General features: G+C 49.3%; 1 protein-coding gene across 1 annotated transcript in view; it reads right to left on the bottom strand.

Moving 5' to 3' along the window:
* ddx19a (DEAD-box helicase 19a) overlaps positions 1 to 15,114 on the bottom strand; it is an 87,804-nt gene extending 72,690 nt beyond the window's left edge. The window contains exons 1-3 of the mRNA XM_078557675.1: positions 14,972 to 15,114; positions 12,159 to 12,210; positions 11,116 to 11,232 (exon numbers count right to left, since the gene is read on the bottom strand). Coding sequence (XP_078413801.1) covers positions 11,116 to 11,232; positions 12,159 to 12,210; positions 14,972 to 15,028 — 226 coding nt within the window. The 5' untranslated portion in view covers positions 15,029 to 15,114. The remainder of the gene's footprint in view (positions 1 to 11,115; positions 11,233 to 12,158; positions 12,211 to 14,971) is intronic.
* Positions 15,115 to 15,618: the final 504 nt, after the last annotated feature.

Consider the following 15,618-nt stretch of genomic DNA (forward strand, 5'->3'; position numbering starts at 1 on the left):
GGATGTTTTTTGCTCTCAGAACCCACTGTCAGTAGGAAGCACAGGCTAACAACACCTAACATTAGAAAAGCAACCTTAATCCACCAGTGTGACCATTTTATTTTTCAAACACATTGTTCTCAAAGTAGGATTGTCAATTTATTGACAAGGACCATGTTCTTTATGTCCAAGCCCATTACAAACTGGGTTGAGACTGTCCAAACTTATTTCAAACTGGACCTTTAAAGGCAACCAACCCTTTAGTCCAGAATGGATTTGAACCCAGGTTCTGGAGGTCATAGGCCAGTATCTAATAATAATCTAGTACTATACTGCCAAGTCCCCCTTAATTAATTTTCATCTATGATATATTTGTCTGTGATATTGCTTAGAGCAAAGTGAGGGGCTTGGAATACATAGCGATATTAAGAATCATTAGTTTCTGGCATGAAAGAGGATATGCGCAGAAAGTTCAGCCTTGTGTGAAGATTAATGAGAATTTCATACAATGAGAATGCAAAAAAAAATGCAATGTACAGCAAACTGCAGCTATGTGGCAATCACAGGCATTTCAACAGGATCTTTCTTTTTCTATTCTGTTATATTAATATCTATCCCTCGCTTTCATACTTGCATTACTGCTTCTTTAGAAATAATAACTGTGTACATCGATCTTACACAAAGATAGACTGTACATTACATCATATCAAAATGAGGCTACGCACAATACATTTTAATGCTCTGCTGCTTTGCAGAATGAGCTGCGCTACTGGAGATGAAATAATTTCTGAAGACAAACAAAAAAATCTTTTTAGAAAGTGCAACCTTTTAAGGAGAACGTGAATTCCCTTTCATAAGGATGCAAAATGCGAGACAGCTATACAGAAAAGACAGTATATACAAAATCATACTGATACAGATAAGAGTTTTATACAGAGCATATCAAACTCCTGAATTGTTATGAAGTTTAACACCACTGATGTTAACAATGCATGCATTTCAAGATGGGTCCAAACAATGTGTCTCTAAGTTTCAATATGAGCATTTCTCTTTACATTTTTCTTTTTCTGTAAGAGGGGCAGAATCTACAAATATTCACTCCATCCACCACCAACGCAGCAGCAGCATTGTGTGCCATCTACAAGATGCACTGCAGAAACTCACCAAGCCTCCTTCGACAACATCTCCCAAACCCACGACCACTACCATCTAGGAGAAGGACAGCAGACACAGGGGAACGCAACAACCTGGAAGTTCCCTCCAAGACACACATCATCCTAACTTGGACATATATTGTCATTTCTTCACAGTCGCTGGGTCAAAATTCTGTAACTCACTCCCTAACAGCAACTGTGGGTGTACCTATACCACATGGGCTGCAGCGATTCAAGGCAGCAGCTCACCACCACCTTCTCAACTTCAGTTAGGGATGGGCAATAAATGCTGGCCTAGCCAGCGACACCCACATCCCATGAACACATTAAAAAAACATCATTTTTGGCAGAGTGCAAGACAGGTAGGAATGGGTTGACTGCCTACATACATCCACACAATTTTACTTTTTATTGATGTGAATGGAATGGAAACTAGGTAGAGTGCAGAACAAACAATGATCCACTACTGACCACTTTACATCCATGCCAACATTAAATTTCATCCTTTGGATGTCCACATTTTTTAAAAGGCACTCAGTGCTTTTCTGCAAGCATTATTCAGTCTCAAGTTGGTCTTATGGATGCTAGCTTGCTGTGAAATGGAATTGTTGAAAACACTTATATGAAACATACTTCTATAAATGAACTGAAACCATCGAATACTGTCAAGTTGAGTAACTTTGATGATAACTATCTCTATTTAAATGACAAGAGAAAATGAGATGTCTATTTTTTGGTTTCTTTGTGTGTGTAAATACCTGTGATTTTCTGAATGTGTGTCTCTCTCCCAGTTATAAAAGAGAATATTCTTGGAAGGTGGTTCTTGTGTGAAGATGAAGGGTTTAATAAGGACCACATTTATATAAGTGAACAATGTATACAGCAAGAAAAATAAAGATTGGGACATACACATGGAATTAAGGGAGACACCCTGGGAGTCCTCAACATCGACTCCAGGCCCAATGAAGTCTCATAGCATCAAGTCAAAAATGGGCAAGGAAACTTCCTGATTACCACATCCTCTCCCCACCCCCACCACCAGCTCCCCCCTCTCTCCCCACCCCAGCTCAGCTGATAAATCAGTACTCAACTTTCTCCCACGTTGAACACCACTTGGAGGAAACACAGAGGGTGACAAGGGTGCTAAATATACTCTGGGAAGGGGGCTTCAATGTCCATCATCAAGAGTGGCTCAGTAGCACCACTACTGACCAAGCTGGCTGAGTCCTAAAGGACATAGCTGCTAGACTGGGTTTGCAACAGATGGTGAGAGAGTCAACAAGAGGGAAAAACATATTTGACCTCATCCGCACCAACCCACCTGCCACAGGTGCATCTCCCCATGACAGTATCAGTAGGAGTGACCACTGCACATTGCTTGTGGAGGCGAAGTGCTATATTCACATTGAGGATACCCACCTTCCACATATGGCACTATCACAGTGCTAAGTGGGATAGATTTCTTATAGATCTGGTAACTCAAGGCTGTGTAATCAAGAGGCGCTGTGGGCCATCAGCAGCTGCAGAATTGCACTCAACCATAATCTGTAACCTCATGACCCGGCATATCCCCCACTCTACCATTACCACTAAGCCAGGGGCTCCACCCTGGTTCAATAGAGAGTGCAGGAGGGCATGCCAGGAGCAGCACCAGGCATACCTAAAATTCAGGTGTCAACCTGGCGAAGCTACAACACAGGGTTACTTGTGTGCCAAACAGCATAAACAGCAAGCAATAGATAGAGCTAAGTGATACCACAACCAATTGATCAGATCTAAGATCTGTAGTCCTCCCACATCCAGTCATGAATGGTGGACAATTGAACTCACTGGACGAGACGGTTCCACAAATATCCCCATCCTCAAAGATGAGGGAGCCCAGCACATCAGTGCAAAAAATAAGGCTGAAGCATTTGCAACAATCTTCAGCCACAAGTGCTGAGTGGATGATCCATCCTGGCCTCCTCCGGAGGTCCCCAGTATCACAGGTGCCAGTCTTCAGCCAATTCGATTCACTCCATGTGATATCAGGAAACAGCTGAACGCACTGGATACTGCAAAGGCTATGGGCCTTGACAATATTTCGGCAATAGTACTGAAGACTTGTGCTCCAGAGATTGCCAATCGCCTAGCCAATGTGTTCCCGTGCAACTACAAGACTGGCAATTACCAAGCAACACCATCACTGAATCCCCCACTATCAACATCCTAGGGGTTATTATTGACCAGAAACTGAACTAGCCATATATACATCTGTGGCTACAAGAGCAGGTCAGAGGCTAGGAATCCTGTGACAAGGAACTCACCTCCTGACTCCCCAAAGCCTGTCCACCATCTACAAGGCACAAGTCAGGAGTGTGATGGAATACTCCCCACTTACCTGGATGAGTGCAGCTCCCAGAACACTCAAGAAGCTTGACACCATCCAAGACAAAGCAGCCCACTTGATTGGCACCACATCCACAAACATTCACTCTCTCCACCACCGATGCACAGTGGCAGCAATATGTACCATTTACAAAATGCACTGCAGTAACTCACCAAGGCTTCTTCGACAGCACCTTCCAAACCCACAACCATTACTGTCTCAAAGGACAAGGGCAGCAGATAGATGGGAACACCACCACCTGGAAGTTCCCCTCCAAATCACTCATCATCCTGACTTGGAAATATATCGTCGTTCCTTCACTGTCTGGGTTAAAATACTGGAACTCACTTCATAACAGCACTGTGGGTGCACCTACACCACATAGACTGCAGCAGTTCAAGAAGGCAGCTCACCACCAACTTCTCAAGGGCAACTAGGGATGGGGAATAAATACTGGCCCAGCCAGCAAAGCCCACATTCCATGAATGTATATATTAAAAAAAATGTGAAACACTGCTGTACTGTTAAGGCTGAGTTGGTGAGAGAGTGCATGAAAGACAGCTTGAATGCATGTGACCACCCAGGGAAGAGGAACATCAGAAGGAGAGTTCAAAACCATGGAGGTGAATCCTTTTGGATAGTGTCTGAAAGAAAACATCAGTTTGGGAGAAGATTCCAAGGCAGGGTCCTGGAGTGTGGAGATTGGAATCGTTCATGTGAAGGACGGAACTCAGTGAGACTGGTTGGCTCACGGTGTGACATGTGTCTGGGGGGAGTTGAGGAGAGATCCATAGCATCTGTTTGAGGTAGAATCTGTCACTTGGTTTCAGAATGGTGTGTGTTTGGCCACAGGGTGCCATAGATTTACATGAACTGTGAACTTACTGTGAACATTAGAGCATAAGATAGCTTTTGTAACTTGTGTTATCCTTACAAATCTGTATACATCTGTAAAGGTATAGTTGTGGGTGAAGGAGTATTGTAATATAGTTCATTTTTTCTTGTTGAATAAATGTTTTATTCTTTTGTTAAAAATTCATCAGCTGACTCCTATGCCTCTGTTCAGTAGCTACTCACCATGTATCTAAACAAACAAAAATAAAAAAGTTAGGATTCATCAAATTGGGTTCTACTCTGGGATCAGGTTTATCCAGGGGTAACCTCAGCTGTGGATCATAACAATGGCATTTGAGAGACCACATCTAGAGTACTGTGTGCAGTTTTGGCTACCTTACTTAAGGAGGGACACAATTGTATTGGAAGCAGTTCAGAGAAGGTTCACTAGGCTGATTCATGGAATGAGGCATTTGTTTTATGAGGAAATTTTGAATAGGTTGCGCCAATGGGAGTTTAGAAGAAAGAATGGTGATCTTATTGAAACATAAAAGCTCCTAAGCGGGCTTGACAAGGCAGATGCTGAGGGGATGTTTCCTCTTGTGGGGAAACCTAGAACGAGGGGGCAGTTTCAAAATAAGGGTCTCCTATTTAACACTGAGGAGAAGGAATTTCTTCCCTCACAGAGCCGTTAGTGTTTAGAATTCTCTTCCATAGAGCGCAGTGGAGGGTGGGTTATTGAACATATTCAAGGCTGAGTTAGACAGATTTTTGATTGGCAAGGGTGTCAAGAGTTATGGGGACAGACAGGAAAGTGGAGTTAAGGCCACAATCAGATCAGCCATGATCTTACTGAATGGCAAAGCAGATTCAAAGGGCTGAATGGCCTACTCTTGCTCAAATTTCTTATGTTCATATTATGATGTTAAAAATTCAGTTACTCCTGATTGTACAAGCACCAACTTGTTCATCTGTCTTTAGTGTGATAATAGTGGGTAATCAGCCCAGGTTTACACCATTACAGTGAATTGCGTAGATACCATCAGCGAAAACTGCAATAGTAGAACCTGTAGTACATTTAACTGTGCATGTACAAATGCCAGAGGTTGTCAACAATAATGGCAAAAAGTGACAGCAAAGGAAGAGATGCTTCAGTTGTAGAGCCTTGGTGTAACCCCATTTGACAAGAAGTCAAGGATTATTGGGGACAAGCAGGGGAGTGGAGTTAAGGCCGCAATCAGATCAGTCATAATCTTATTGACTGGCAGAACAATCGCGATGAGCTAAATCCCATTTCTTAGGATCAACTGAACTGTTTACTAGAAGATGAAGCCTAAGAAGTGGACAATAATTTTGCTGCAATGAACAAAGTTAAAAGCAATGCCTCCTCTGCCATCAAAACTTTGTACCCGAAGAACTTTTTCTTTATACAGGTGCAATGATGGGAGGTTGGGATCTTGTTTCTTCCATCTCCTATATGATGCATGTCATGTTATCTGGGCTTTCCCAGTGCCATATATCCATGCTTTTACGGGTTATGCTCTGTTCTTTGCATGGGTTTATTTGTTTGTCTGTGTTCAGTGTTTCTTTGACATTGTTCATATCACAGTCACCAGTACAGAAATCAAGAACTCCACAGCAGACAACATTTTTCTTTAATAACACAAAATGCTGGAAAAACTCAGCAGGTCTGGCAGCATCTGTGGAAAGAGAAACAGTTAACGTTTCGGGTTCGTATGACTCTTCTTCAGAAGACAGATGGTCATTGCCTGGCACTAGTGTGATGTGAATGTTACTTGCCACTTGTCAGCCCAAGCCTGGATGTTGTCCAGGTCTTGCTGCATTTGGACATGGACTGCTTCAGTATCTGAGGAGATGTGAATGGTGAACATTGTGCAATCATCAGTGAACATCCCCACTTCTGACCTTATGATGGAAGGAAGGTCATTGATGAAGCAGCTGAAGATGGTTGAGGTGAGGATACTACCCTGAGGAACTCCTGCAGTTGTGCCCTGGAACGGAGATGATTGACCTCCAACAACCACAACCATATTTCTTTGTGTTAGTTATGATTCCAACCATTGGAGAGTTTTCCCTCTGATTCCCAATGACTCCAGTTTTGCTAGGGCTCCTTGATGCCACACAAGTCAAATTCTGCCTTGATGTCAAGGGCAGTCACTCACCTCACCTCTGGAATTCTGCCCTTTTGCCCATGTTTGAACCAAGGCTGTAATGAGGTCAGGAGCTGAGTGACCCAGATGGAACCCAAACTGAGCGTCGGTGAGCAGGTTACTGCTAAGTAAGCATCGCTTGGTAGCACTGTTGGTGACCCCTTCCATCACTTTACAGATGATTGAGAGTAGAATGATGGGGTGGTAACTGTCCGGGTTAGGTTTGTCCTGCTCTTTGCTTACAGGACATACCTGGGTAATTTTCCAAATTGCCGGGTAGATGCCGGTGTTGTAGCGGAACTGGAAAAGCTTGTCTAGGGGCGTGGATACATCTGGAGCACAAGCCTTCAGTACAATTGCTGGAATATTGTCAGGGCGTATCACTTTTGCAGTATCCAGTGCCTTCAGCCGTTTCTTGGCATCACGTGGAGAGAATTGAATTGGCTGAAGACTGGCATCCGTGATGCTGGGGACCTCCGGAGGAGGCAGGGATGGATCATCCACTCGGCATTTCTGGTTGACAATTGTTGCAAATGCTTCAGCCTTATCTTTTGCAGAGAGGTGCTGGGCTCCCCCGTCATTGAGGATGGGGATATTTGTGGAGCCTCCTCCTCCAGTGAGTTGTTTAATTGTCCACCGCCATTCACAGCTCAATGTGGCAGGACTGCAGAGCTCAGACCTGATCCGTTGGCTGTGGAATTGGTAAGCTCGGTCCATCACTTACTGTTTATGCTGTTTCGCATACTAGTGGTTCTGTGTTGTAGCTTCACCAGGTTGACAACTCATTTTTAGGTATGCCTGGTGCCACTCCTGGCATGCCCTCCTACACTCTTCATTAAACCAGGGGTTGATCCCCTGGCTTGGTGGTAATGGTAGAGTGGGGAAATGCCAGGCCATGAGGGTAGAGATTGTGGTTGAGTTCAATTCTGCTGCGGCTGATGGCCGACAGCATTTCATGGTTGCCCAGGCTTGAGATGCTAGATTTGCTTGAAATCTATCCCATTTAGAACGGTAGTACCACACAACACGATGGTGGGTATTGTCAGTGAGAAGACAGGATTTTGTCTCCACAAGGACTGTGCGGTGGTCACTTCTAAAGATACAGCATGGACAGATGTAGACTCAGACATTTACAGCTCAGAAGGCCATTCAGCCCGTCATGTCCGCGCCGGTCAACAAAGGTCTGACTACGCTAATCCCATTTTCCAGCACTTGGCCAATAGCCCTGGAGGCTATGGCAACACAAGTGGATGTCTAAATGCTTAAATGTCACGAGAGTTTCTGACTCGGCCACCCTTTCAGAGAGAGTTCCAGACTCCCGCCACCCTCTGGGTGAAAACATTTTTCCTCAACTCCCCTCTTAGCCTTCTACCTCTTACCTTAAATCTATGCCCCCTAGTTATTGACCCCTCTACTAATGGGAAAAGTGCCTTCCTATCCACACTATCCATGCCCCTCCTAATCTTATACACCTCGATCAGCTCCCCTCTCAACTTTCACTGCCCCAAGGAAAACAACCCCAGCCTATCCAACCTTTCCTCATAGCTCATACCCTCTAGCCCAGGCAGCATCCTGGTAAATCTCCTCTGCACCCTCTCCAGTGCAATCACATCCTTTCTATAATGTGGTGATCGGAACTGCACACAGTACTCCAGTTGTGGCCTAACCAGTGTTTTATACAGTTCCAGCATAACTTCTCTGTTCTTGTATTCTATGCCTCAGCTAATAAAGGCAAGATTCCCATAAGTCTTCTTAACCACCTTATCTACCTGCCCTGCTATCTTCAGGGATCTGTGGATATGCACACCAGCTGAGTACTGAGTACAAGTACTGAGCTTCAGTACTTTCCAGGGTCCTACTATTCATAGTGTAATCCGCCTTGTTATCCCTCCCCAAGTGCATTACTTTTCCAGCTTGAATTCCATTTGCCACTGCTCTGCCCACCTGACCAGTCCATTGATCTCCTCCTGCAGTTTACGGCTAAGCTCTTCACAATTTACCACCCTACCAATTTTCGTGTCATCCACAAATTTCTTGATCATACCCTCGACATTTAAGTCCAAATCATTTATGTACACCACAAACTGCAAGGGCCCCAGCACTGAGCCCTGTGAACCCCACTGGAAACAGACTTCCAGTCACAGAAACATCCCTCTACCATCACCCTCTGCTTTCTGCCTCTCAGCCAATCTTGGATCCAACATGCCACCTTGCCTTGGATCCCATGGGCTCTTACTTCTTGACCAGTCTGCCATGAGGGGCCTCATCAAAAGCCTTGCTAAAGTCCACGTAAACCACATCAAATGCATTACCCTCATCAACACCCCTGGTTACCTTCTCAAAAATTTCGATCAAATTTGTCAAACACGACCTTCCCTTAACAAATCCATGCTGATTATCACTGATTAATCCGTGTCTCTGCAAGTGCAGATATATTCTGCCCCTCAGAATTCTTTCTAGTAACTTCCCCAACACCGAGGTTAGGCTGACTGGCCTGAAATTTCCTGGTCTACCCCTTTCTCCCTTTTTTAATAATGGTACAACATTAGCAGTCCTCCAGCACCTCACCTGTGGCCAGAGAGGATTTGAAAATTACTGCCAGGGCCCCTGATATCTCTTCCCTTGCCTCCCTCAACAGCCTGGGATACATCCCATCCGGGCCTGTGGATTTATTCACTTCTAAGGCTATTAAACCCACCAGTACCTCCTCTCTCTCTCTGTCAATTTCCTCAATTTCACAGTCCTCCACAGACATGTGTTGTCCTTTTCCATTGTGAAGGCCGATGCAAAGTATTCACTGAGGACTGCACCCATGTCTTCTGGGTCCACACACATTACCTCTATGGTCCCTAATTGGCTCTACACTCTCCCTAGCTATTTTCTTGCTCTTTATACATTTTTTAAAAACCCTTTGGGTTTTCCTTTATTCCACCCAGCAATGCTTTCTCATGCGCACTCTTAAGCTTCCTAATTTCCTCTTTAAGTTCCCCCTGCTCTTTTATACTCCTCCAGGGACTCTGCCATATTGAGCTCTTGGTATCTGCCATAAGCTTCTCTTTTTCTCTTAATCCTAACCTTTTATGTCCCTTGACATCCAGGGTTCTCCAAATTGGTCCCCCTCCCCTTTGTCTTTAGGAAAACATATTTGCCCTGTACTCTTGCTATTACCGCCTTGAAGGCCTCCCACTGCTCTGACACAATTATATCTGCAAGTAGCTGCTCGCAGTCCACTTGGGCCAAATCGTATCTCATCTTAGTAAAATTAGCCTTTCCCCAGTTTAGAGCTTTTATTCCCGGCCCAACCTTATCCTTTTCCATAACTATCCTAAATCTAACTGAGTTATGGTCACTATCTCCAAAATGCTCCCCTACTGATAGGCCTCCCACCTGCCCAGGTTCATTCCTGAATATTAAGTCCAGAACTGCCTCCTCCCTTGTTGGGCTTTTTACATACTGGCTAATAAAGTTCCCCTGGATTCTAGGATTTTCACTCAGCGACAGTGAAGGAACAGCAATATATTTCCAAGTCAAGATGGTGAGTGGTTCGGAGGGGAACTTCCAGGTGGTGGTATTCCCATCTATCTGCTGCCCTTGTCCTTCTAGATGGTAGCGGTTGTGGGTTTGGAAGGTGCTAAGGAGCCTTGGTGAGTTCCTGCAGTGCATCTTGTAGATGGTACGCGCTGCTGCTACTGTACATCTTCGCCGGAGGGAGTGAATGTTTGTGGATGGGGTGCCAATCAACCAGGCTGCTTTGTCCTGGATGGTGTCAAGCTTCTGGAGTGTTGTTGGAGCTGCACTCCAGGCAAGTGGGGAGTATTCCATCACACTTCTGACTTGTGCCTTGTAGACAGTGGACAGGCTTTGGGGAGTCAGGAGGTGAGTTCCTTGTCTCAGGATTCCTAGCCTCTGATCTGCTCTTGTGCCAAAAAGTACTTCAAAAGTTGGAGGATGGAAGGCCAAAGCCAAATTAAATAATAAAAATGTGACAGGAATTTGAGGAAACTTTAATGCAACATAACAACCCTGTTTTCAATGTGGAAGCCGGTTTCCACAAATACTCGTAGTCCTCCTGACTAGTCTGGCATCCTCCTGACTTGATACCATTCCCCCACATTCCCTACCTATGACCAACAAAAAGATGAACTAAATTTACAACCCTGAACAAAGTTTTCCTGATCATGATCCAAACTTCCCATGACAGCATGAGCAAGATCCACACAAAAAGAGGCTGAAAAGGAAAGAACACCAAATATAGAGTGCGTGTCCTGCAACTATGAGCAACTCCTTAAACAATGAAAGTTCTCTCTTTTCATATGAATATGTTAATACCAAAAACAGAAAGAAAATTCACCCCCATTTCCTCCACAAAGGGAGAATTTTGAAGGGAAAAAAAACACCATTTGTTTCATGTCGCTTCCAGCAGACCTGGCAGTAAGGCAAAAGGCATGCTGTGTGGCCCAAGTACTAGTTATTACATTGAACTCTTTGCCAATGAGAGGTTTTAAGTGTGTTCCAGTCATGAATAGAGTTGATTACTGATCAACTAATGCCAAGTTTACAAAAAAAGCCTTGCATTGGATTTTGCCTTAAAATTTAAGTTAAACTATACCTTTATCATCATCGTCTTGCTTGACTTCCAGATTATCACCACTTTTGTCAAGTTGAGCGGTTTTATCGGATTTATCAGTTTTGTCCAGTTTGTCTGATTGATCCTGCTTTACAGTTACTGAAATAGAATTAATTAGTAAAATGAAAACAAAAACTTCCAAACTGACTAAAATAATTTATATACTGCACATGCTCTGTTCACAATGATTCAGCCAACTCTATTAAACTGGAGGTAGAAATCTACATATTCAAAAACAACATGACCCATTGGAAACCATAGGTAACACATATGTTGTGTAGCTTGCAGATGTAATCTGGTAAACTATTGCATGAAAAACTGATATTCTCATTAATTAAAATTTAATTGACTGAGAATTTTTCTTCTTAAAAAGTGAGCCTTGACCAAGAAATTTGTAATTTATTATTAAACCAGTAATGTCCTTCTCGTATATCCAATGCTTTTCTAGCTGGCTGCCTGACATCACTTATCCATGGCTCACATCCCAAGTTCCACATCCTGTACTCTCCATTCTCTCCAAGTTCCACTGGCATCAATTCCAAAATTCCAAACCTTCTTTTCCAATCTTTCTAGTGCCTCCCCCTCCTACTCAGCATTCATGTCAACCATTGCTGTGTACAATTTCTTCTCTTCTAATGCTGAACTCTCTGCTTCAATTCCCTCCACATTATATCTCTCCCTGCTTTTGCAAACCCAAAAGTTCCTTTTTGATGGTGCCTCTGATTCCCTAACTGAATCGCTCCATTCCCCATACTGTGTCCTGTTCCACCTATAGTGTTCAGAAGTGAGGAATTCAATTTTGCTTGAACAAAGCCTTTTACTTCCACGTTTGCCAGGAGCAGCTGTCAAAGAGGGCAGCAATCACTCATCCCTTATTGCATTTGTTAACAATCCTGCTTAGCAAGTGACAGTTAAATCCTTGCACAACTGCTGCATATAACAGGTCAACATTATAATCACTTACTGGTGTTGACAGACCATTTGTATGTTTACATTATAGTAAAGAATTAGTGAAAAGTTCATACCTTCTTTAGGTTCAGCATTTGAACTATCTTCCTTCAGTTTTAGATTGCCCAGCTGCAATAAGAAAAGGAACACTTTAGAAAAGACAAGGTGGTGCAAGGGAAGGGGGGGGAAGTTGAAGGAGGGGGAGGTGGGGTGGGGGAGGTGGGGTGGGGGGGGCGATGAGAGAGGAGATGGGGGGGGATGGGGGAGAGATGGGGGGGGAGATGGGGGGGGATGGGGGAGATGGGGGGGATGGGGGGGGATGGGGGAGATGGGGGGGGACTGGGAGATGGGGGGACGGGGGAAGGATGGGGGGGGGATGGGGGAGCTGGTGGAGATGGGGGGGGATGGGGGGGAATGGGGAGGGGACAGGGAGATGGGGGGATGGGGGAGATGGGGGAGATGGGGGGATGGGGGAGGTGGGGGGGATGGGGGAGATGGGGGAGTTGGGGATGGGGGAGATGGGGGTGCAGGGGGGATGGGGGGGAGGGGGGATAGGGGGAGGGGGGATGGGGGGAGGGGGGATGGGGGGGAGGGGGGATGGGGGGAGGGGGGATGGGGGGAGGGGGATGGGAAAGATGGGAGAGGAAGATGGGGGGAGGAAGATGGGGGGGAGGAAGATGGGGGGGGGAGATGGGGGGGAGGGGAGATGGGGGGGAGGGGGGATGGGGGGGAGATGGGGGGGAAGATGGGGGGAGGGAGGGGGGAAGATGGGTTGAGTGGGGGGGAGATGGGGGGGAGGGGGAGATGGGGGGGAGGGGGGAGGGGTGAGATGGGGGGGAGGGGGGAGGGGGGAGATAGGGGGGAGGGTGGAGATGTGGGGGGAGGGGGGGAGAGAGGAGGAGATGCGGGGGATGGGGGAGATGCGGGGGTGGGGGAGATGCGGGGGGTGGGGGAGATGCGGGGGGTGGGGTGAGATGCGGGGGGTGGGGGGAGATGCGGGGGGTGGGGTGAGATGCGGGGGGTGGGGGGAGATGCGGGGGAGGGGGGAGATGCGGGGGAGGGGGGAGATGCGGGGGAGGGGGGAGATGCGGGGGAGGGGGGAGATGCGGGGGAGGGGGGAGATGCGGGGGAGGGGGGAGATGCGGGGGAGGGGGGAGATGCGGGGGAGGGGGGAGATGCGGGGGAGGGGGGAGATGCGGGGGAGGGGGAGATGCGGGGGAGGGGGGAGATGCGGGGGAGATGCGGGGGAGGGGGGAGATGCGGGGGAGGGGGAGATGCGGGGGAGGGGGGAGATGCGGGGGAGATGCGGGGGAGGGGGGAGATGCGGGGGAGATGCGGGGGAGGGGGGAGATGCGGGGGAGGGGGGAGATGCGGGGGAGGGGGGAGATGCGGGGGAGGGGGGAGATGCGGGGGAGGGGGGAGATGCGGGGGAGGGGGGAGATGCGGGGGAGGGGGGAGATGCGGGGGAGGGGGGAGATGCGGGGGAGGGGGGAGATGCGGGGGAGGGGGGAGATGCGGGGGAGGGGGGAGATGCGGGGGAGGGGGGAGATGCGGGGGAGGGGGGAGATGCGGGGGAGGGGGGAGATGCGGGGGAGGGGGGAGATGCGGGGGAGGGGGGAGATGCGGGGGAGGGGGGAGATGCGGGGGAGGGGGGAGATGCGGGGGAGGGGGGAGATGCGGGGGAGGGGGGAGATGCGGGGGAGGGGGGAGATGCGGGGGAGGGGGGAGATGCGGGGGAGGGGGGAGATGCGGGGGAGGGGGGAGATGCGGGGGAGGGGGGAGATGCGGGGGAGGGGGGAGATGCGGGGGAGGGGGGAGATGCGGGGGAGGGGGGAGATGCGGGGGAGGGGGAGATGCGGGGGAGGGGGAGATGCGGGGGAGGGGGAGATGCGGGGGAGGGGGAGATGCGGGGGAGATGGGGGGGAGATGGGGGGGGAGGGGGGGAGATGGGGGGGGAGAGGGGGAGATGGGGAGGGAGGGGGGAGATGGGGGGGAGGGTGGAGATGGGGGGGGAGAGGGGGAGATGGGGCGGAGAGGGGGAGATGGGAGTGGGGGGGAGATGGGGGGTGGGGGAGAGGGGGGGTGGGGGAGAGGGGGGTGGGGGAGATGCGGGGGAGGGGGAGATGCGGGGGAGGGGGAGATGCGGGGGAGGGGGGAGATGCGGGGGAGGGGGGAGATGCGGGGGAGGGGGGAGATGGGGGGGAGAGGGAGAGATGGGGGGAGGGGGGAGATGGGGGGGAGGGGGGGAGAGAGGGTGGGGGGGAGAGAGAGGGTGGGGGGGAGAGAGAGGGTGGGGGGGAGAGAGGGTGGGGGGGAGAGAGAGGGTGGGGGGGAGAGAGGGTGGGGGGGAGAGAGAGGGTGGGGGGGAGAGAGGGTGGGGGGGAGAGAGAGGGTGGGGGGGAGAGAGGGTGGGGGGGAGAGAGAGGGTGGGGGGGAGAGAGGGTGGGGGGGAGAGAGGGTGGGGGGGAGAGAGAGGGTGGGGGGGAGAGAGAGGGTGGGGGGGAGAGAGGGTGGGGGGGAGAGAGAGGGTGGGGGGGAGAGAGGGTGGGGGGGAGAGAGGGTGGGGGGGAGAGAGAGGGTGGGGGGGGGAGAGGGTGGGGGGGGGAGAGGGTGGGGGGGGAGAGGGTGGGGGGGGAGAGAGGGTGGGGGGGAGAGAGAGGGTGGGGGGGAGAGAGGGTGGGGGGGAGAGAGAGGGTGGGGGGGAGAGAGAGGGTGGGGGGGAGAGAGGGTGGGGGGGAGAGAGAGGGTGGGGGGGAGAGAGGGGGGGGGGAGGGGAAATCCGGTTTCAGTTGTTCACAAAGGCCTTGGGCTCCTCTCCGGTCTTGAATCGGCGCCTGGGCCCGGGTTGAGTTGGGGGTTTCGGGGTGGGAGGCTCGGGCCGGACACTCACCGACTCAGCCACTGATTCCTGCAGATCCACCGCCAGCGCCCACGAGTCTGTCGCCATGATTTTCCGACAAGATGAAATCCGGAGTGCGCAGGCGCGGGCCGCCGTCCTCCCTTTCTGAGCTCCGGGCTGCTTCCGCGGCCCCGAACTGAAGTTCCGCCCCCTCCTCTCAGCTCAACCTAGAAACAAAGGACTTGCGGGGGACAAGGTTAGTCCAGTGAAAAATACAATCAATATTAGTCTAGGTAACATTGATAGAAACTGAGACAGATCCTAATCCCATGTGGGGAGGGAGTTCATGAACTGTGACAAAATGGGATCCAGTGGATTAGCAATTCAGAGGCTCAAACTCATTTATTAGTTATTTGATGGGATGTGGGCATCACTGGCTAGGCCAGCATTTATCCCCCATCCCAGAGTATCCCAGAGCAGGTGGTCAGCCCACGCTGGTGCACCCCCAGTGCTGTTAGGAAGGGATTGCTTTGGTGGTTGTAATAAACTTCATAAACCAGACAGTTTTTTACTTGAAACAGATAATCTTTATTACAGAGCTCATTTAGAAGCTACATGCTTGAACCAGCTCCAGCCCCAGGATTACCTGTGCTAAAGGCTGGTTCATCAGTACAATCACGTGACCCCCCCTAAAGGCA

This window comes from Cetorhinus maximus, chromosome 15, assembly GCF_964194155.1.
Source record: "Cetorhinus maximus chromosome 15, sCetMax3.hap1.1, whole genome shotgun sequence".
NCBI lineage: Eukaryota > Metazoa > Chordata > Chondrichthyes > Lamniformes > Cetorhinidae > Cetorhinus > Cetorhinus maximus.